General features: G+C 56.7%; 7 protein-coding genes across 7 annotated transcripts; 3 read left to right on the plus strand and 4 right to left on the minus strand.

The window, feature by feature from the left end:
- Positions 1-1,282: 1,282 nt before the first annotated feature.
- On the plus strand, positions 1,283-3,313 carry E0L32_000783 (uncharacterized protein; the record flags this gene model as incomplete). Its single annotated transcript, XM_031142620.1, has 2 exons — positions 1,283-1,506; positions 1,564-3,313. The coding sequence occupies 2 exons, from the start codon at positions 1,283-1,285 to the stop codon at positions 3,311-3,313; spliced, it is 1,974 nt and encodes a 657-aa protein (XP_030994317.1).
- Positions 3,314-3,422: 109 nt separating this feature from the next.
- On the minus strand, positions 3,423-4,133 carry E0L32_000784 (uncharacterized protein; the record flags this gene model as incomplete). Its single annotated transcript, XM_031142631.1, has 1 exon — positions 3,423-4,133. One exon carries the CDS (start codon positions 4,131-4,133, stop codon positions 3,423-3,425), a length of 711 nt encoding a protein of 236 aa, XP_030994318.1.
- Positions 4,134-4,982: 849 nt separating this feature from the next.
- Positions 4,983-7,459, plus strand: E0L32_000785 (uncharacterized protein; the record flags this gene model as incomplete). Its single annotated transcript, XM_031142642.1, has 2 exons — positions 4,983-5,408; positions 5,492-7,459. The coding sequence occupies 2 exons, from the start codon at positions 4,983-4,985 to the stop codon at positions 7,457-7,459; spliced, it is 2,394 nt and encodes a 797-aa protein (XP_030994319.1).
- Positions 7,460-7,800: 341 nt separating this feature from the next.
- E0L32_000786 (uncharacterized protein) lies at positions 7,801-8,589 on the minus strand (the record flags this gene model as incomplete). Its single annotated transcript, XM_031142653.1, has 1 exon — positions 7,801-8,589. One exon carries the CDS (start codon positions 8,587-8,589, stop codon positions 7,801-7,803), a length of 789 nt encoding a protein of 262 aa, XP_030994320.1.
- A 649-nt stretch (positions 8,590-9,238) lies between these two features.
- Positions 9,239-10,100, minus strand: E0L32_000787 (uncharacterized protein; the record flags this gene model as incomplete). Its single annotated transcript, XM_031142664.1, has 2 exons — positions 9,239-9,789; positions 9,890-10,100. 2 exons carry the CDS (start codon positions 10,098-10,100, stop codon positions 9,239-9,241), a joined length of 762 nt encoding a protein of 253 aa, XP_030994321.1.
- A 1,240-nt stretch (positions 10,101-11,340) lies between these two features.
- On the plus strand, positions 11,341-15,118 carry E0L32_000788 (uncharacterized protein; the record flags this gene model as incomplete). Its single annotated transcript, XM_031142676.1, has 4 exons — positions 11,341-11,856; positions 11,910-12,240; positions 12,290-12,384; positions 12,443-15,118. The coding sequence occupies 4 exons, from the start codon at positions 11,341-11,343 to the stop codon at positions 15,116-15,118; spliced, it is 3,618 nt and encodes a 1,205-aa protein (XP_030994322.1).
- A 1,651-nt stretch (positions 15,119-16,769) lies between these two features.
- Positions 16,770-19,582, minus strand: E0L32_000789 (uncharacterized protein; the record flags this gene model as incomplete). Its single annotated transcript, XM_031142687.1, has 4 exons — positions 16,770-18,081; positions 18,127-18,740; positions 18,969-19,176; positions 19,494-19,582. The coding sequence occupies 4 exons, from the start codon at positions 19,580-19,582 to the stop codon at positions 16,770-16,772; spliced, it is 2,223 nt and encodes a 740-aa protein (XP_030994323.1).
- Positions 19,583-20,995: the final 1,413 nt, after the last annotated feature.

Genomic DNA, 20,995 nt, shown 5'->3' on the forward strand with positions numbered 1-20,995 from the left:
AATACTCACAAGCAATAGCGGCGTATGGCAATATGCCATAGTGGTTAGGGGTTCGGGTTGTTGAAGCGGCGGCATTTCAGTGAGGTTTCCTGGTGCAATTGGGATGCGTTCGATTCCCGATGATGCCAAAGTCGCTATTCTTTTTGTCTTTTTGTTTTTTTTTTGTTTCGGTCCCCCTTTTCTGCCCTTTCGCCATTTCTCACTTTTTACCCTGATCAAGGTCACCGCCCGCAGTCCTCGTGTCATTTGGGCGGAAGCGGTGGGTGCGGCTGGGCAGGTGGTGGTCATGCAGGGGAGCTCGGGCGAGATTTATATGGGTGTTCATAGTTAATATCAGCTTGGGCGTGTCTGTGTGGCATGCGGGCCATTACCCGTGGCTGCAGGCGTTGAAGAGGCGGCACAGGCTGCAGGCGTTCATGACGCGGCAGAGACTGCAGGAGCTGATGTCGGATGATTGGAGGGATCCCAGCTTCATCGAATACGTCGTATGTCCCAGGATCCTGGTTGTGTAGTTTGTGATCTACACACACTGGCAACGAGCCTTGATGGGTTCGAACATGCTTGGTTTGCCCGGGGAGTGGTTCGCAGATTGCAACAGGGGTAGAAGGTGTCGATGCTCCTGAGAGGCCTCTTGAGGTGTACAGCAGAACAAAGAAAAAAGGTTTGCGATGTTGGATGGCAGGTTGCTGCATAAAGAAGGGACGTGATGAAAGCAATGAGCGCAAACATTCCGTCTTGCGAGATGCAATGTTATGCAGGCTGTCAATAAAGACTCTGCTTCACCAACCTCCCTTTGTCTTCTTTAGGACTAACTCTGCCGAGACGGGCAAGTTGCACTTTGACCCCCGCCGTTGGTAGATGCCAACCCGTTGAACAACTTGGCGTGATCCTGACGAGAGACGAGACCCCAGAAACACCGCCAATAAGGAACAAGCTGCGCCCGGGGGGTTACATCTCCTCCACATGGCACTATTGACACTGGGCTTACCAGAACGGATGACGAAATGCGACGCTGCCTGCGGCTGATGGGTTCCGAGCACGTCAGCCCGTCAGCCACGAGGGTCTGACCACCTGGGCCACTCGACCGTTGGAACCTGTTCGGCATCATTCCTCTAGTCTCTTTCGTGTCAATTTCTGCCTCGGTATTGCCTCTTGTTCTGTAACACACCCAAAGGCACGCAAAATGCGACCATTCCAAATCGTAACGAACTAAGTCAGCTGCCAAACCACATTCGGACGGCGACACCGGGGCTTGCCTTGCGCCTGGTTGGCTCGTTTCGTCATGCGCACCCGCCGCGCCGCCAAGTACCACCCACTAAGCACGTCAGCGAGGCATAGCGAGAGCCATGATGAGGCACACGGACCAGAGAAAGATCCCTCGGTGCCTTCGGCAGGCTGGAATAGGCAGGAGGAGCATGGCGAATACGAAGTCAAAGAGTCATCAGCGAAGCAGGTCGCGGTCACGGACACGTTCAAGGCCAAGGCCAGGAGGCACCCGTCAACCAGGTATGCGCACTGCCATTAACAGGACCCCTAATATAATATAAAGCGACATCACTGCAGCGATGGGCCCCGGCATTGCGGATCGAAGGATGAGATAGATTGCGGTTTTATTGATCCTGCATATTACAGCTTCCACACTACCTTGGTCCGAGCCATGTTGATCGCGACCACTGCCGCTCTCCTGCTGCTCGTTGGCAGATGCTGCCTTGCCGGCCCGTCTCGCCGGAGCTGCTCGCAGACAGCTACCTGCAACAGCGGTCTCTTCCAGGGCGCTGTATCTCTCCCCGGAGTCACTGTCACTATCGAGAAAGTGGACCATGTCACCAACGGCACATATGGCGAGCCCGACGACAAGGGCTTCCCGCAGCCCGCGGACCTGCTACCCGAGGTCTGCGCCGTGATCGTCAAGATCAGAAACACGACGGACGCGATCCAGTCAGACTACCGCTTCGGCATGTTCCTCCCCCCAGCGGCGAACTGGAACTCCAGGACGCTCACGGTCGGCAGTGCCTCCTTCGCGGGGGGCATCAACTGGATCGAGATGGGCCAGGGGCCGCACTTTGGCTTCGCGACCATCTCGACCGACAACGGCCACAACTCGATCGGCAGCGACCTCACCTGGGCCACGCCGGCCCGGCTGCTGGACTGGGGCTACCGGGCCATGCACGGGTCGGTGCTGGTCGGCAAGCTGCTGATCGGGCACTACTACGGCAAGGCCCCGGCGTACTCGTACTACAGCAGCTGCTCGACCGGCGGGCGCCAGGGCCTGCGGGAGATCCAGTACGACGAGAAGGCCTTCGACGGGGCGCTCATCGGCGCGGCGGCGTGGGACACGGCGCACCTGATGCCGTGGGTCGGCAAGGTGGCGCACGACCTGCTCAGCGCGCCGCGCGCCGACCTCTTGGGAACGCAGCAGATGTCCATCCTCGCCGCCGAGGTCCTGCGCCAGTGCGACAGCATCGACGGCCATGTGGACCGCATCGTCAGCTCACCCGAGCGCTGCAACTTCGACATCAGCCAGGTCGTGTGCTCGGACCCCAACACGTGCCTGACGGCGGGGCAGGCGCGGACAGCGCGCCGGATCTACGACGACTACGTCCTGGACACGGGCCGGTTCGCCAGCCACGGCTTCCAGCTCGGGTCCGAGGACCAGTGGGGCGTGTACTTTGGCAACGTGGCGACGATGCAGGGGTTCGACTTTGACTACGAGCGCTGGTGGCTGTACAACCGAACTAATTACAGCTGGCGCGAGTTCAACGACGCCGTGGTGCCGGACTCGGAGCGCGTGGACCCGGGCCGCCCGACGGCGGACAAGTTCGACGTGTCGCCGTACCGCGACCGCGGCGGCAAGATCGTCATGTACCACGGCACGGGCGACGGGCTGATCTCGCCCAAGACGTCGCTGCAGTACTACAACGCCACGGTCGCGGCCGCGGACGGCGGCGACCTGGCGGCGACGAGGCGGTGGTTCCGCTACTTTGAGATCCCCGGCATGGCGCACTGCTTCCTCAGCAACGCGCGCTACGGCGCGCCGTGGGACATCGGGGCCGGCGGGCAGGCGGCGGTGCTGCGGTCCGTCGGGCTCGGCGACGGCTGGTCTGTGCCGGGCCACCTCGGCGACCCGGCGTACGACGCGCTGGCGGCGCTGATGCGGTGGGTCGAGGACGGGACGGCGGTGGGGCAGGTCATTGCCACGGCGTTCAACGCGGACCTGTCGACGAACCGGACGAGGCCTGTGTGCCCGTGGCCTGAGAAGGCGCTGTTTGTGGGTGGTAACATCGATGACGCGGCGAGCTGGACTTGTGGGTAGGGTAGGGGCTTGTGTCGCGGTGTATTGTACAGTTGTACAGCGGGTGGTCGATAATAGTTTGCAAGGCAGTCAGTTCTTCTTGTATTCGTTACTCGATTGACAGTCGTTTTTAATGTCCAGCAATGGGACCAATCCAATTCACTGCTCCCCACGAGTCGTCCAGGCCTTTGTCCGCGGTGCAGGCCGTCCTCTGGTCGCCCTCCAGGCACGGCGTGTTGAGCTGCTCGAACTGGTTGTCGCCGCCCCAGCACGCGCGGCCCATCTTCAGGCTGTCCACCTTGTAGTCCGCGTAGCCCATCAGCAGGCACCAGAACGCGCCGTCCCGCAGCTGGCACTGGCCCTGGCACCCGGTGTGCAAGCCGCGCGAGGCGCACTGCGGCGCCTCGGCGGCGGCAGCGATAGGGGACTTGCCGCAGGCCGGATCGCGCCCGACGGCCAGATTGGTCGGCTGGGGCGCGCCCGCGACGACCCAGGTCGAAGGCACGGTGGCGGTCGTGGAGGAGAACTCTGTCGTCGTGGCGCCGTCGTCGAGGTAGGTGACGCGCGACTCCCAGGTGATGCTCATGATGGCCGTCTCGACGACGGTGGTGGGGAAGACGGTCGGCCGGGGCGCGTCCTGCAGGCTCGTGACGGTCTGGGTGGTGTAGACGGTCATGCGCCTCGGGTTGATGAAGGGGATGGCCGTGACGGTGGACTGGACTGTCGACCAGACGCGGACGGTTCTTGCGGCCTGGGACAGGGCGGCCGAGTCGACTGTCCTTGCGAGGAGGAGGGCGCAGAGAGCGGCGTGGCGGAGTGATGGCGAGGATGATATTCGCATCTTGATGATCTTGCGAGGACAATGAAGAGTTCGAGAACGAAGGATGAATTGATTCTTCCGAGACAATGGAATGAACTCAGGAGAGTTATGAGGGTTTAATAATAACAAGCTTTCCTAAAGGAGCACACTCGCCTGCAATATCACGGCCGTTAACAAACCTGGGGAAGGTATTTACCCGAGCCAGTGACGTTGAGGAGGATTTACCCAATTGCTGGGTACTTAATAAGGAGCTCTCCATCCGGGAAGCTATTCCCATCTCGGAGAAGTGTTGATGTATGCTGAAAATGGAAAGCCATGATATTTTGTCGTTCATGTTGGATGAAGAAGCCAGAGTCTCGACTTGGCAAGTGAGAGGAGGGTATTGCTGGCAATGACCAAGAGCGAGCCAAGCAGTCACCTCCTTTGATGTTTAGTCTTCACAGACTCACAGTATCGTAGTGCAATGTCAAAGTTGGATGACTGACATGTTGTATTTCCTTCACTGCACTCCAGTCAATAGCCCTGCTGAGGTTGTGAATAGTACCTATTGTAGGTAAGGTACCTATAGTTATTTCTGTGTCAACTTGGACAATCAAATCAAGACAAGCATGAATCCTCTGAGGAGAAGGTCCGTGCCCTTTCAGAGTCCAGACCACCAGTTGACCAAAGCCAAGAGACCGCCGTTGTTTTTCCATCCTTTCCATCCATTCCTTTCTCCACCTGTGCCTCCAGCCTACTGCACGCCGTTTCTCCCCCCACCACTAGCTAGTTAAATCAAATCGCGACAAGGGAACGCCCGCCAACAACTCCGCCTCGGCCAACTCTGGAGAGTCTCGGTTCTCCCGATGACCGGCCGCTGGCGTCTGCACCATGGCGGATTACCCATTGCCAGATAGGCAGCACGGCGCTGCTGGCCCGGCTGTCGCGACTGCTTCTTCTCATTTGCCCCCTCAAGCACAAGCTGTCAATTCAATCCCAGCGCTTCTCGCCGCCCCTTACCAACCCTACGCAACGTCGCCGACATCCTCGACTCCCGGCGCATCCATCGCTGCAGTGTCACCGATAGCTTCAGCTCCGTCTCACCATGACCTCGAGGCCCTCCAGGCTGCGACCGCCGATCCTGGCTACAATGGCATGCATCGCCTGCCGCCCATTCCCGGCTACTCGCCGGCGACGTCGCCCAATGGCAATCCCACAGTGCCCATCCCCGCAAGACCGGGCCGCTCTACAGCACCGCCCTCAAAGCAGACCCGGATGCGCCGCGCCTGCGACATGTGCAGCTCGCGCAAAGTCAAGGTCAGTCTGATCTCCCCTAGCCATTCAGTCTGGCTCCAAAAAGTGACAAGGAGACAAGGAGCTGACCGCCCTCTCTTGCCCAGTGCGACGAAGCCGGCCCGCCCTGCAAGGCCTGCATCTCCCTCGGCGTTGAATGCACTTATACTCGACCCCAGCGACGACGAGGCCCTCCGAACCGGCACGCCGAAGCTGCCAAAGCCAAGCGAGCTCGAACCAACTCCAACAATATGTCACCCACGCCTCACAATGCCGCCGAGACCCTCGTGTCCATCTCGGCAGACGACACCCCTACCCCTACCCCGACCCGCACCCCTCGAACGAAGCCCCTCGATGCCGAGGACATTGCGCCGTGGGACATCCTCGTCCTGCTGGTCGACGACTTCTTCACCTACATCCACCCCTTGACTCCCTTTCCGCACGAGCCGACCTTCCGGCAGGCCTTCCTCGAGAGGCGAGACCGCACGAGCCCCCGCTTTCTGGCCCTGCTCGCGAGCATGATCGGCACCCTGGTCGCGTCCTTCCCCCGAAGCGCCCGGTACCACCTCAAGGCCCAGCACAGCGCCGACCTGTTCCCGCGCGCCATCCTGATGATCGAGCAGTGCCGGCTCGTGGCCATGCAAGCGCGCGGCGTGACCTTCATGGCCAAGGAGGACTACGACGTCTACGACGCCGCGACGAGCTACTTCCTGGGGCTCGGAGCGGGCTACAGCCTGCAGTGGCGGGTGTGCCACAGGTACATGGCCGAGACCATGGCCATCACGCGCGAACTCGGCCTGCACCGGCCGCGAACACAGGAAGCCGGCCTCTACTACGCGTCGGCCAACAGGCCGCTCAACCACATCGAGTACGAGATCGGCAAGCGCATCTTCTGGGTCCAGTTCGTCGGCACGCGGTCCATGACCCAGCTGGGCTCGACCTCGATGCACCCCATCATCCCGCCGCCGACAGGCGCCGAGCCGTACCCCGAGCTCCCCGCGGACGTCAACGACGAGCACATCTTTGCCGACGGCATCCAGACCCCGGAGCCCGGCACCATCACCCGCATGACCGGCTTCATCAAGGGCTGCCAGGTCTACATGACCATGAACCCCATCCTCGGCCATGAGCTGCACCACGGCTTCCGCACCCTGCCCTGGTCGCAGGCGAAATACATCCTGCACGACTGCCTCGCCAAGGTGAACCAGGTCACCGCCGCGATCCCCGCCGAGCTGCGGCTCGACCTCCAACCCATACCCGGCATCAGCACCTCCCCGCGCAGCGACGACGGCGGCCCGGCGGCGGCCGCGGGCGTCATCGGCCCCTCGGCGCTCAGGCACCTCCAGGAGGCGCACGGCCAGCAGTACTACCCGGCCGGCGAGCCGACCATGCGCGAGAACGACCTGCGCAACATGTTCTACAAGGACCCGCGCCGGCGCCTGCAGGTGCAGTTCGAGATCCAAAAGTCCAACATCTACGCGTCCTCGCTGGCGACGCGCTCCTACTTTGTCGAGCTGTACCTCAACCTGCGCGACGCGAACCGGGCCCGGCAGCAGCTACAGCCCGTCGACGTGGCCGCCGCCGCCGTCCGCGAGCTCGACGCCCTGTCGTCGTCGGGAGCTAGTGCCGGCAGGGCGGGCGCGGAGGACCCGATCGACGCCAAGATGACGCTCGAGCGCGAGCTCATCGTCGAGAACACGCTCGTGCTGCTGACGTCGATCCCGCAGCGCAGCATGGAGCCCAACGGCAACTCGCTCATCAACAAGATCCGCCAGGTCGCCTCGACGCTGCTCAACGGCGCGCGCGAGCGCAAGGGCCCCGTCGCCGTGCGCGCCGACCAGTACCTCGGCCGCTTCCTCGAGATCCTCGTCAAGCTCGAGAAGCTGGGCGGCGTGGCTCCGACGCCGCTGGCGGAGTCCTCGTCGCAGCAGCAGCAGCAGAGTAATATGAACTACGACGGCGCGCTCGAGACCATGACGCCCGAGGACGAGGACCAGGAGCTGCGGCACTGGGCAGACCTGAGGGAGTTTCAGGTCAAGTTTGCGCAGAGTGGTGGGTTCTTGGGCATTCTATGAGAGTGGGCTTGGGTCTCGGGTCTTGTACTTTTTTCTTTCCTTTTCTTTTACGGTTTTGAACTGGGGTTGAATGTCTCTACTCTGTGAGACGGCAAGGCGTTTGGGGTTCCTTGTCATGGCATATGGCATCACTGCATGGGTATCACTGCATGGGCATGGTATTGCGACATGATCTGGAGTATGGCGTTCTTTTCCGATGTCCTATCGAAGCTAGATAGAGACCCTTTAGGGCGCATGTGTGTAGGCTCTTTGCACAATCAATACCCATTTGACGCGGTTTTCCAACAGACACCGTCCGTATATGCCCTTCTTCTGCACCACAGCTTCCCTGTCCTCTCTGCTCAACCGCCCATGACAGACATGGTGTGCACGAACCGCAGCTTCCCGTTCTCGACCCGGAACTCGTGGCTGTCGGGGATGGACCCAAACGTCATGAAGATGTCGACCGTGCCCATGACCTCGTCGATCACGTACCGCCTGTCAATCAGCTTGACGCCGCTCGGCACGCCCACGTTGCACGAGTCCGTCGGCGACCCTCTGCCCGTGTACATGCCGCCCTCGAGGCGCTCGCAGGGCGTGCCCCAGGGCACCTTGGCCGACTTGTCGTTGAACAGGTCGCAGTAGGCGTCGCCCGCGGCCTTGATGGCCTCGCGGCTGTCGCGCTTGTCCTCGGGGATCTCGGGCCAGGCCTCGCGCGAGGCGTAGTACAGCGTGCCCGTGGCGTTGAACAGCCAGTCGCCCTTGTCGGTCACGATGGACTCCATCTTGGTGACCTTCGACGCGTCGCCGTCGGCGAAGCGCATCTGCGTGCCGATGACGTACGGGTGGGCACCCGTCGCGGAGACGAGCTCCGTGTAGGTCGCGCACTGCGTCGTGTCGTAGATGCTGCGGTTGAAGTCGATCTTGAGCGCCTGCGAGAGGATGCCCGTCGCCACGGGCACGGTCTTGAAGTTCTCCGAGTAGGCCACGTCCGGGGAGGCGTCGAGGGCCGTGAAGGACGGCTTGCCGGCGGCCTGGGCCTCGACGTAGCTGCTCGCCGCGGCTTTCAGGTCGTCGCGGGTGCAGGCTGCCGAGGCCGAGGTGGCGGCACCGCCGAGGAGGAGGATAGTGTGTAGGGTTGTCGAGAGCATTGTGATCGATCGGTGTGTTGTTGGGGATTGCGGTATCAGCTTAGGGACATCCAGGGTGATGGATGCTGATGACAGTCGAGTCGGTTGGTCTTGGCGAGGAGAGGGTGCCAACTGGGATCCGGCTATATAACGAAAGACCTGCAGTGCGTGGAGAATGATTCAATCTCCGGGGCTCCGAGAGATCAATTCCCCGGGAAAAGGGGGCTTGCTGGAGACATGACCGGCACTTGGGATATTCAATATGACATCCCTAGGAGACGGAGACCTGATTCGGCCGCGTACCTGGCACTTCCCGCGGGGCAGGGTTATATGAATGTCGTATCGAGGATTGCCCTGGCGTGGTACCTCTCGGAGTGTAATTGCGATTGGATGAGGCTAAAACAACTGGTTGCGGGTGAATCGGCTATGTTGCACGCCCTCGCGGAGGCGCCAGGAGCACCGAAGGGTCCTTCTCGGGACTTGCAGCTGAGGCTGTCTGTGCTGTACAGTTATTTCGTGCAGCTCATTGTAATCCAACCTTCACCATTTATGTACTGTGTTGATATGCTCTGAACTTATCAAGATACTCCGATTTCTAGCCATATACTTTCAAGATCTTCCAGAACAAGGTCAACTTTCAAGACAACTTCACCATGTCCAGTCCCAACTGTCAACTCAGTTCCACCAGTTTTGGGTTTTCTCTAGCCATCAGCATTTGCGGTGACAACAGGGATGAATCGCGGTGAATATGCTGCTCCTTTGGCGGATGATCTTGCTGCTGATCTGTCCCTTCACTCAGCTGTTCCAACCGAGCTACGAGCTTCTTCTGGGTTTTACTGAGCCGCGAAACCCAATAGAAAATTCCAATGATTGCTGCAATCCCAACGCATGAGCTAACAACGATAGCTGCGACAACTCCTGGGCTCAAGCCTGAGTCCCGTGATGACCCGTCATCGCTGGCTATGCTTACAAGCGACGGGATGTTTGTACTCGTGGTCGATGTCGATGTCGCTGAAGAGGAAGGCAACGGCGTAGACGTTGATAACTGCTTATCGGTAATGTTGAAGTAACCTGAAATAAAGTAATGGTTGGACCGATTGCCCTGCTGGCTGGCATCACCTTCACACAGCCAGAAGAAGAAGTGGTTCGACTTTTGGAAGTCCATCGAGTAAGTCTGCACAACCCAGTCGAACTGCGAAACCGGGGATCCACCTTTGATTTCTAAAACAAAACGATCTCAGTAGGACGCCTCTGAAGAGTGGCAACAGGACCTATTATTGCAACCGTCTCACGCAGAGGACTGAACGCTGGACGTGCTTACCGAGAAGTACAGGTCCCAGTGACGAGCCCTTGCCATTGTTCTCTTGCCAGAGCGCGAGGGTAAACTTGGGCATTGCCGTAAACCATTTGATTCTCTGGGTGTCTCCGATGACCAGAACATCCTTTTCGCGCGGGCTTGAGAAATAGTCGGTGGAGCCAAGCGCCACGTGAAACAGGGCGGCGAGGATAGCGAGGCGGCCTGAAGATATCATCGTTGTCTGTCTGGGCATTCTATCAATCTAGTAGATCATGCTCGGCCTTTCTAAAGCGCATACAGCATGAGTAGCGAATAACGAGCAAGAGGGAGGGAAATCAACGAACGAATGGATGAAAAGCTTGGGCATGTGGCCACGATTCGAATCGGCCAGGGACAGCTGAGAGCATATCTTTCATTGCATACGGGCAACCCCTATTATATCATCGCTATTGGGTCAGCACCGGGCCATTGCTTGCCCCTATGTCAGATCCCTATTCACCATGTAAGTTGGCCTGACGTGCTGAGCTGATAGGTGTGAGTACAGAGGTCCCTTGCACATGCAGGAACTTCGAATGTCCATGGAAAGAAGGAAGCGGTTACCAATCAGATAGGGTGAACATGCAGTTCGGCCCCCAGGTGTATACGAGGTGACACGGCTGGCCAGTTGCATTGTGTGGCGCATACCGTTGATTGAGCCGGAACCTCGCATGGTCCGGCCCCCTTCAGATGCGCAATGGCCGTGTTGGCAGTGCTGGTATTACAACCAACATTCTCCCCGCCTTGCCCAAAGCACGCTATGACAGCCTTCAACATGACTGCAGAGCAGAAGCAACGCTGCCAAAAATGAAGCACTCCTAGATGAACATCCGTCCACTTTTCTCAGCACGACTTGGTTATCTTTGGGCAATGCATCACGGTCCAACATCTTGCCTGATGGCTGTATTTTTAAAATCCTGCCCCCCCGCCCCCAAAAGGCCTATCGCTCATATCGGTAACTCCCATTATTCCGATCTCTCCCGTATTTTCAGAATGTCTTATCACTTGGCCTGCCTTTGTGGTGCGCTCGGGGCAAGGCGGAGGAAAGCCACTTGCCTTTCAATCAGACAGGCTGCCGGTTCTATTCCGAGTGGCGACCGAACAACCATCGTCTCCCTCGTCTGCAAGTTTGATTCGTAGGAAGCTCAGAGTTGCCTGGAGCATTGGGCCACTCATGCGCCGTGACAGTTTGCCTTCCTGATTCGCCATCCCCTTTTTGCTTCTCTCCTCATCCCCGGATGCCAATTGGCCCTCTAAACGCGGCGACATGTTGGGCTTTTCAGCTCACCCCGCTCAGGCTTTCTTTGATTCTTCAGGCCAAACCTGCTTTCTGTTCGTGCACCTGCTCTCTTCGCTGCGGTCGTGCAAGCCTGTAGTCAAGCTCGCATTCGTTAAGCCCAAGTGCAACATCTCTCCTCGCCCTCGAGCATTCCATCAACATGCGTCCACAATGGGAGAAGTTCAAAGAAAAGGCCTCGCCGGGGAAAAAGTGCCAGCCAAAGACTCCATCTCTACTGTCGGGAGGTGTCGAGCTGGGCAACGCGAAGAGGGAGGGCTCTGGGCCGTTGTCCGAAGACTCCCCGCCCGATTCTATCTCGGACAATCAGAATGGCGCCGGCATCGACGACGAGCCGTCGGAACTAGTGCAACCAGACTTGAATACGACCCCACAAGCCCGTCTCGAGCAGCCCTCCCGTCCTCCCATTCCCGAACATACGCCCAGCCCATCGCTCCTCCTCATTGGAACACTTTGGAAAGATGCAGCCGATAGCCTTGAAAAGAAAGATCGTGAAAAGGTCGACCTTCTTCTATCCAAACAAGGAATGGAGGGAATGACTGAAGGGTGCAAGGAAAGCTCACCACACGATGGTGAGGATGGCCCACCCGCCGTCGTCAATTCTATTCTTTCCAAGGCAGAGAAGATCAAGAAAGCCAAGAAGGGAGCCTTGGCTCCTGTAGGCCTCATCTCCCCTAGACGCGCAGAATACATGCTGACTACCGGCTCCAGGCAATGGACACAATCATCACCGGGGTTTTGAGATTCAAGTCTCTCGGCGACGCGGCGGTGAAGTTCGACAAGTCTGGCTATGCAGCCCTGGGCTGGTCTGTCCTGTCGTTCGGCCTGCAAGTCGCTGTAAACGAGAAAGGCGCTCGCGAATGCGCCATCTCCAGTATCGAGTTTATCACGGATTTCATGGCAAGATATGCCGAGTATGAGAAGCTGTTCAGAGGGCAAGCACAGCCTGATGGCAAGTTTGACCACCAGCTAGTGCAAGTGTATAAGGCTGTCCTTCTCTACATGGTAGCTTTGGACGAGTATTTGTGCCTACGGAGGCCAGGTTCGTCCTCATCGTCATCCTTAGGCCTGACCTTCCTGACAACTTTTAGCGCGCTATACACGCGCATTTTATGAACCTCATGAACGTGCCATTCAGAAGGGAAAGGACGCGATTGTTTGTGCAGATGCTCAGGCTCAAGCTTGGGTAAGTCTCGAAGAGATGCACCCACTCCCTATATACGTTCTGACTGACTCTCTGGCAGCTTCCCATTGTCACGTCTAGGATTCAAAAGGACAACTTCGCCAACCTTTTGGAAAAGCCCACAACACAATGTTCTCCAGTAAGCTTGCCATGGACACACGATTATTTGGAGTCCTGTCTGAAATCGCTGGCCTTTCTCGAAATGGACGATCGGACTAGGGATATTGATCCCGCTTTTGAGGGTACTTGCGAGTGGCTGTTTAAACACGACATGTACCGGCGCTGGGTTGCTTGTGATCAAGGCCTGCTCTGGATCAAGGGGAAACCCGGTTCGGGAAAGTCAACATTATTGCGATACGCTCTTGATCGTGTCCGTGTTTCTTCCAATAATAGGGATAGAGCTTTTGTTCTCTCATTCTTCTTTCACGGTCGCGGTAACAAGCTCCAAAGGACGCCGCTCGGCCTCTTTCGGTCGCTCCTCCATCAGCTCCTCAGTCGCGCGCCCGATGAGCTGCCGGATCTCAAGGCTGCTTTCCAGAAACACTACAACAGCTTTGGCGAACCGGGCAAAGGCTGGGAGTGGGAACTGCCCGAGCTGCAACGTCTATTCGAGTCAGCAATCGCAAAAGGCTTGGAGAATCGGCCGATCTGGCTATTTGTTGACGCATTAGACGAGACCGGCAGACAGAATGCGGTTGAGTTGATTGGGAAGCTAGAGTCCATGGTCGGGCGTCTCACAGCTACCAAGTTTCCGTTTCGCATTTGCTTCAGTTGTCGCCATTACCCCATTTTGGAGTTGGACTGCAATCATGAAATCTGCCTTGAGCATGAAAATGAAAATGCAATTGCGGCCTACGTCAACCATAAGCTTTCTGGCTTCTCAAGAAGAGCATCATCTGTGATTCCAACTTTGATTATCAGTCGCGCAAATGGTATCTTTCTGTGGGCGTCTCTCATGGTGGAACGGGTTCGGGCCCATGAGCGTGACGGTGATGGATTGTCGAGGATCGAAGACGAGATCCGTTCTATCCCTCCAGATCTCTATCAACTATACCGCGACCTCTTACGAGGCATGACATCAGACTCACTCAAGTTGGTCCAATGGATCTGCTTTGCCACCCGGCCCTTGTCTTTGGAGGAACTACGATGGGTCATGGTCATCGACGCCGATTGTCCCTTCAAGTCCCTGAGGGAGTGCCAGAACGCAGGGGATTTCCCAAGCACTCCCGACATGGTGGAGACGAGACTTAAAAGGCTAACTTGTGGTCTTGCTGAAGCCGTGGGGTCATACAAGACAAAGGTTGTGCAATTTATTCATCAGTCGGTCAGGGACTTTTTCATCGACCAAGGCTTATCAATCCTCACTGGGTCCCGCAAGTGGGTTGCACACTGTATCCGCCAGTCGGCCAGGGACCTTCCAAAAACTCTTCAAGACCATTTTATCGAGAAGAGCCTATCAGCTTTACAAGTCAGTCCAAATATGTCAGCAACTTTGGTCGGGTTTGCTGCGGTGTTCATGTTGTACGTGGACTGCTTCATCAGGGTTCATCGAAGCCTCTTGCCGCATCAGGCTTTCCCGTTACCTGCCGTTCTCGCTATCGTCACTGCTTTCTGGCTGCACGAGGCGTCAATAAAGGCCGCAAAAGCCAAGTTCGCAGTCGGGACCGCACACTATCGGCTCTCTAGGACCTGCTTGCACTACCTGGCAATGGAGGAGATAGCACTTTCAACAAGCTATGGTAGAGATGGCCTTGAGTCTCAGTTTCCGATGCTACTCTACGCCACCGAGTCATGGGTGGAGCATGTACGACAAAGCGAGGAACACGGGATCTTTCAAGGAGACCTTCTGGGCCACTTCTTGCCATCCAAAGACCATTTCCATCGCTGGGTGAAGTTCCACCGTATCATGCAGTTGCAGCCATTCGACTGCCCATCAAAAGGAATGCGTATGATTCACATGATGTCGGCATATCAGTTGATGGGACCCTTACAGATGCTGTTGCAAGAAGCAGACAAGGCTGGCACTGGTGTTGATGAAAGGGATGGGGATGGCAGAACACCGTTGTCATGGGCTGTCTCAAGAGGGCATGAGGCTGTCGTTCAGCATCTGCTGGATAGAGGGGCTCAGGTTCATGCGGCTGATTGGATGGCCCAGACACCATTGTATTGGGCTGTTCAGACAGGGAATGGTGCTGTTGTGCAGCAGCTGCTTGATCGAGCAGGTAAGCTTACTAAAGCTGATATATGGGGCCAGATGCCATTAATTTGTGCTATCGAGAGAGGGGATAAGGCTATCGTGCAGCAGCTTCTTGATCGAGGAGTTGATGTCGATAAAGGTCATCGAGTGGGCGTGACGCCATTGTGTTGTGCTATCCAGGCAGGGAATATGACCATCATGCGGGAGCTTCTTGATCGAGGAGCAAATATCGACAATGGTGGTCAATGCGCCCAGTCGCCATTGTGTTATGCTATCGAGAGAGGGGATGTGGTCATTGCGCCCATCGTGCAGGAGCTGCTTGATCGAGGAGCAAATATCGATAAAGGTGATCGATTGGGCGTGACGCCATTAATACGTGCTATCGACAGGGGGCATAAGGCCATCGTGCAGGAGCTGCTTGATCAAGGAGCAGATATCGAGACTGGTGATGAATGGGGTAGAACCCCATTGTGGTGGGCTGTCGAGAGAGGGGATAAGGCCATCTTGCAGTTGCTGTGTGATCGAAAAGATATTCTTTAAAAACCTTAGTTATATGCTGGGCTATCGATAGCAGTTATAAGCCACATGCAACATGCAATTACTTGACCGAGAAGCCAAGGCTGACACTGCTAAACGGCTATAGCTATTCCTTATCTCAGCTGGTTGGTACTCATCAATATTTCTCCTCCGATTTGTTATCGAATAAAGGCCTCGTAGGTCATGTATACACAATTATTTTCCACCACTTTATAATTGATTTTATTCCATTCCGCACCGCCCCTCTCCTCTACAGAGCACTGTATGTCTTTTCACATGCGCCCTGGTTTGGGCACGCCGTCGCGTTCAAGTGAAAGTCATTCTGCTAGGGAACCTTTTTCGTTCCCATCTCACTGATGACATCACTCATATGCAGTCTTCCATCGCTGTCGAGTATGGCATGCAGACTAGCGACACCCAAAGCCTTCACCCTAGTGAGCATGAATTGCTGAGCATGACTAAGCCTAGACAAGGCTTGGCTAATAAGATGACAATTTTGGAGTAGCTGGCGAAGATTGCGTTGAGGCTTTGGCCTCTCCATCAGGTCGCCGCTTTGCTGATTTCTGTCAAGTGTATATATACAACGATGGTTCTTCACAATAGATGCTACACATTAGCTTCTGCAGGAAGTAATTACATCTCCAGCAGGCATAACACCTTTAGATTATAGTGGAATTTTCTGCATGGGGGATGTCCTCCAGCTGCGACAGCTGACACGAACAGTTCTTCGAGTGGACATTTCAGACAACCGTCTTAATGCTCTCCTCAACGGACTCTTGGCATATTGTTATTACGGGCGAGTCGGTCCAAAGTATTGTTGAGATCCTGCTATGAAGTGCTTCAGAAGGAAGTTGACGGCCGTTCGCGCCTCCAAACCCGCATACTCAAGCGCTCCACCAAAACCCACGCAACGTGTCTTTGTTTGATCTGTGGCCTGCAAGACTATTCTCGACACTGGTTAGGCTGGTTGCGAATATTGTTTCTTGAATGAAAGTGGTTAGGGGATGTTCTGGAATGTTACTCTTTTCGTATAGGCGATGATGTACGTCGTCCAGGATGTTTGTTCTTCTGTACTTGTATTTGTGGAATCGTTGTGCTTCCCTGCGGGTCGCATGGGTGCATAACATCGTGATAACTGTAGTCGCTCTCACTACACATGTACCGGTACCAGCACCATTTGCATGTAGAGGGGGGATACCTAGCATATAGCCGCTGAAGAAGAACAACAACAACAACAACAACAACAACAACAAGGTGGGGCTCCGGCATGATCGGCAAGGGGCGCAACGATGGTGGATATGATTTCACGTAGACATCATGCATGAGCTACTACATCTTCTAGAGCCTTTCTTTTCCCAGACACAACCTGCGGTGGATAGGACCTCCTTTATCTACCCATTCCAGACTCGGCTCAAACCAGGACCGTATCAACGCAGCCTTACGAACAAGGAAGGAAAATGCCGAGGGTAATCCGGAATTGTGGAGTGCGATAATTGGCTGGAAAACATTGCATAATATTCTAAGAAGTGATTGATTCTTAGTCATGAGATTCAGTATTGAGGAGCTCAAGGATACAAATCCTAGGAAAGAACCAACCATGCTGCAAAGCCACTATTTAAGCCTACCACGCTGCTTCGGTCCCTCTATATATCTCTTAGTATCCCATCCACATATTCCCTTCCGAACCCCCGATCCTATCAGGGCTGGGACCAAACGAAGATCTAAAAAGACTTGAGAACTGATCCATCGTCTGAGGGAACGATGCGAAGTCCCAGTCCAGAGGCGGCGGCGGCGCGGCGGTAGGTGTCATGACCTGCATCGGCGTTGTCCCGGCGCGCGCGTAGTCCCCACCATTGACACCCCCGCCTCTCGCTCCGTACGTCATCAGAGGCGGTGGCGGGATCGGCCCGGACGCGATGTCGGACATGACCCTGTCGAAGCTACTCCCGCTGCCACCGCCGCCGCCGCCGGGCCGTCGCGTCCCGCCGAACACGCTCTCGCCCACCACCGCACTGCTCGACGGCGAGTCGTTCTGCCACAGCATCTCCCACTTCTTGAACCGCGCGTAGTCGGACTCGGCCCCGGGCCCAGCCCCACTGCCAGCGCCACCCTCCTCCGCGGCGTCCAGCCGCGCGATGGCGCGCTCAAACACCTCGATGAGGGAGACCTCGGAGCGGGCGGACTCGCCGCCGGCGGACATGATCTTGATGACGGCGATGCCGTCCCGCAGGGACTGGCGCAGGCGGTCCGTGCGGCTGCGCAGGCACTGCGTGATGATGACGAGCAGGGCCACGCGGCAGGAGCTGAACTCGGTGTAGGAGGCGCGCGCGGCGCGGACGCCGGCGCGCAGGACCTTGCACGTGTCGATGACCTCAAGGGCGGCCTCGACGCAGTCTGCGACCAGGGCGGACCTGGAGTCTGCTCTGCGCTGCGGGGTGGCGGCTTCTTGTTGCTGTTGTCGTGGTTGACCCGGTGTCTCGGTCTGTCGACTCTGTGGCTGGATCTGTGTGGCTGGCGAGCTGGACGCGCTGGGGTTGCTCTGGGTGGGGACGCGGAGGAAGATGAAAGGGCGGCCGGCGAACATGCGGACTAGGCAGTATTCGAGCCGCAAGTGTATCTCGGAGCGGGTGACAGGGTACGGTTGTGGCGAGGATGTGATGTCTTTGCGGCAGAGTGCCTCAGGGAGTGCGTCCCACCATTTGTGCACGTCGTTTTTAAGGTCGACTAGTCGCGCGAGGGTGTCGAATGTGCTGTGCCTGGATTGGGGTTTCAGGCCCGAGATCTCTTGCGCTATCCTGCTCAGGAGGCTGTGGAGTTGAAGGGTGGCGAGCATGGCTGGGATCTGGCTCGGTGTGGAGGATGGCCAGAGATCCAGACGCTCGACTGGCATATCGGCATCGACGTCGCTGCTCGCTATTGATATCGGCCGTCCGTGGAAGATGCCGACACGTCTGGGGAATGATGAGCTGCGGACTGTGGAGCAAAGCGGTGTGGACGATGCTTTGACTTACCGTTCGGTAGTGTACGCTGTCCACCATACGCGACACCGCGTTTCCTTGAGCATGGGATCCAGCCCCTCGCCCAGGTATCTCCGATGCATGCCGTTCTGTATGGCGAGCTTGACGGCCATGTTGAGATAGATGTATGACAGGCCGGACGGGTCGAGAGGCAACGTGTAGATCCCGATGAGCAGGCACGCCTGCACGCTCTCCAGCGAAGACACCGTAATGACATCGGGTACTAGCTTACACGCCTGCTGATAAAACATGACGCCTATCGCGTCCTCGGTGAAAGGACCAGTATGGTTATCTCCATCGCTGCTCGTCGAAGAGGCGAGATAGGCGTACTGGGTGCCAATGGCAAGGATGATGAAGATCATGCACACGGTCCCGACGTCCCTGCGGGTCAAGATGGCGGCGTTGCCGTACACGATATCGAGCTTGTCGAGTAGCCAGCCGCGCTCGACGTAGAAATAGTTAGTCTGGGCGTGCTTGAAGAAGGCCTGCACCAGAAAGTCGGCAACATGGCGCGGAGGAAGCGCAGTCAATGATGTGAAGGTATCGGATGCGGTTTGAAGCTCCTCGGGACGGTAGTACTCGCGGTAGGTGGGCGTGTCGGTGTCATTCTAAAGACTTGTCAGCAAGGCGAAGCACCAATTGTGTATGCCGCATGGGAACGTGCGTTTGGTTGCTGCTCTGGAACGCATTGCTCAATCCATTGTTTTATCCTCATGGAGAAGTTCCAGTGTGAGAACTCGCCGGAGTAGTCTGCATCTATTTTAGTGCGAAGGAAGTCGAATCGTGCAAGGTCATAGCTGCTGCTCACGAGTGATGTTGTTTTCGAGAGGCTTCACAGTGAAGTTCTCCTCCTCTGCCCCGAGGTAGTCGGACGCCTGTGATACAGACGTCCCGCCAACAGCTGGCGGCGGACTGCTCCGGTCCACAGCCATGGCAAGACTTCGGAGGTTATCCGGATCGAGGTTGATGTCTCCGGCGTAGTGCTGGAGAAGTCTCTCCAGATCCTTCACACGGGCCGCCAGCTCATCATTGCCAGGGCCAAGGCTGTGTGCTTGCGATCTTCAGCCATGAACGAATTGTTAGCCTCGCTATCAAAGGTCTACTGCGTCGGGAGACGACTCACCCTCTGGCCGATGCAACCTCCGTGGCCGGGCCGCCGGGTCGGGCGACGCCTAGCCCTAAGAACTCGCATTTCCTGCGTAAGCGAGCGCATCTCCGGCACGGAACCCCGCCGTCGCACTTTTCCTTCTGTCGGCGACAGCCATCGCATCTACATACAACGGCGATCTGTTAGCATGGGCTTTAGTTTCGTCCCGGATCTGCGGCAATTTCGCAGGTGCTAGCGCGAGACGCAAACGTACGCTCTCACCGCCCGTTTGCGGTCCCGGTCGGCGATGCGCCGTGATTTCTGCAGCTGCTGAGCACTTTGGAGATCCTCGGACGACTCCATGAATACATTGCCGCGCGTGGGCGGGGTACGGCCGGCGGGAGATCTTTCCCCAGGAGTGAACGACGGTGATATTTGCAGGGGTGACGCAGCCATTCATTCACTGCCGTGACTCGGAGGAGAGGAGGAGTGAGGATGACGGGTAACTTTAGGACATCAGTCCCATTCAAGCATCTCTCTAGCCGACTTTCTGGGCTGATAAGCGCCTTACTAGCGGGCCCAGTTCGTCGGCGTTGAGGGCCCCATCTGTGTACAAGTAATTACAGACTTTACCTACTGGACTAGGCCTTGACCGAATGCGGGGAACATCCACGGCTGCCTGGCTCACCACACAGAAGAGGATCTACAAGTAGACCCTGTTCCTGGTGGCTATCATCTAAGAACGTCCAGCAATATCATAGCCATCATGAATAATGGCTCAACCGCTCGCAAGTAGCATCGTCTTCTAGTGTCTACGCGAATTGCCCATCAAAACCTTCCCTCCTCGAAGCGCGGTTAATGAATCTTCAGGGGACGATCCTTGCGCCCAGCTCTCTCCTTGCTTGTCTTGGAGATTCTTCGCAAGCCAGTCCATTCGGATGGTACGTGCACAGATAATCGCCGCCGTTACTTTAGTCGAGAGAAGAATCTCAGGCACGTCATGTCCGCTGGAAACTGTCATGATATACTGATCTTGCTTGTCCGGCACTGTGAGAAAATATCCATTAACCCAAATGTCCTATAGGAAGGTTGAAAAAGTTGTCACTTACTACCAGTCCAGAATCAAGACCTCCTTAACCTCTAACTCTGAAACCATCCAGTCGGAAAGTACCGTTGTCTGTATCCATCCAGGCGTGACGCCGTCTTTTCAACCACGCGCAGTACCGAGCCACCGACCCTTGTTGTGCCAGAAATACTGCATCGCGCCGGTGACGACATCGCTGCCGTTTGATGACGGGGGCTCACCACTCCATCCTGGACCAACTTGCGATATGCTGCCTCCTTCTGGTTTGCATGCTTTCGATCAACATAGATGTCGAGCACTCTCGTCGGGTGAAAGTCAGCCCAAGTTCTTGCAACGAGCGGCTAACACATGCGAGACTTCAAGCTCTGGGGCTGCTTCCGACCAAAGTGTGCGTACTTGGGCACATTGAAACATGTGTCAGGCTTGACATCTAGTCTCTAACCATTCATTGAACTGCTTTATAATCGTGTGTGATCGCGAGGGATTGTATAGCCGGTACAATAGCAAATAGTACACGGTCGGCCGTCTCTCCAGCCCCGGACCACTTTGACAGGGTGGGACCGGGGAGCTGACCGTGTTTTGGTGGGGATTCTTTTGTGGGACCGGCAAATTGCCGGTCGGATTTGCCGGCCTCTCTGATGCCATTGCCGGTCGACACGCTCCCATCGAGAGCTTGCGGGCAATACGAGGCG

This window comes from Thyridium curvatum (assembly GCF_004353045.1).
Source record: "Thyridium curvatum strain D216 chromosome Unknown NODE_3_length_876553_cov_77.224826, whole genome shotgun sequence".
NCBI lineage: Eukaryota > Fungi > Ascomycota > Sordariomycetes > Thyridiales > Thyridiaceae > Thyridium > Thyridium curvatum.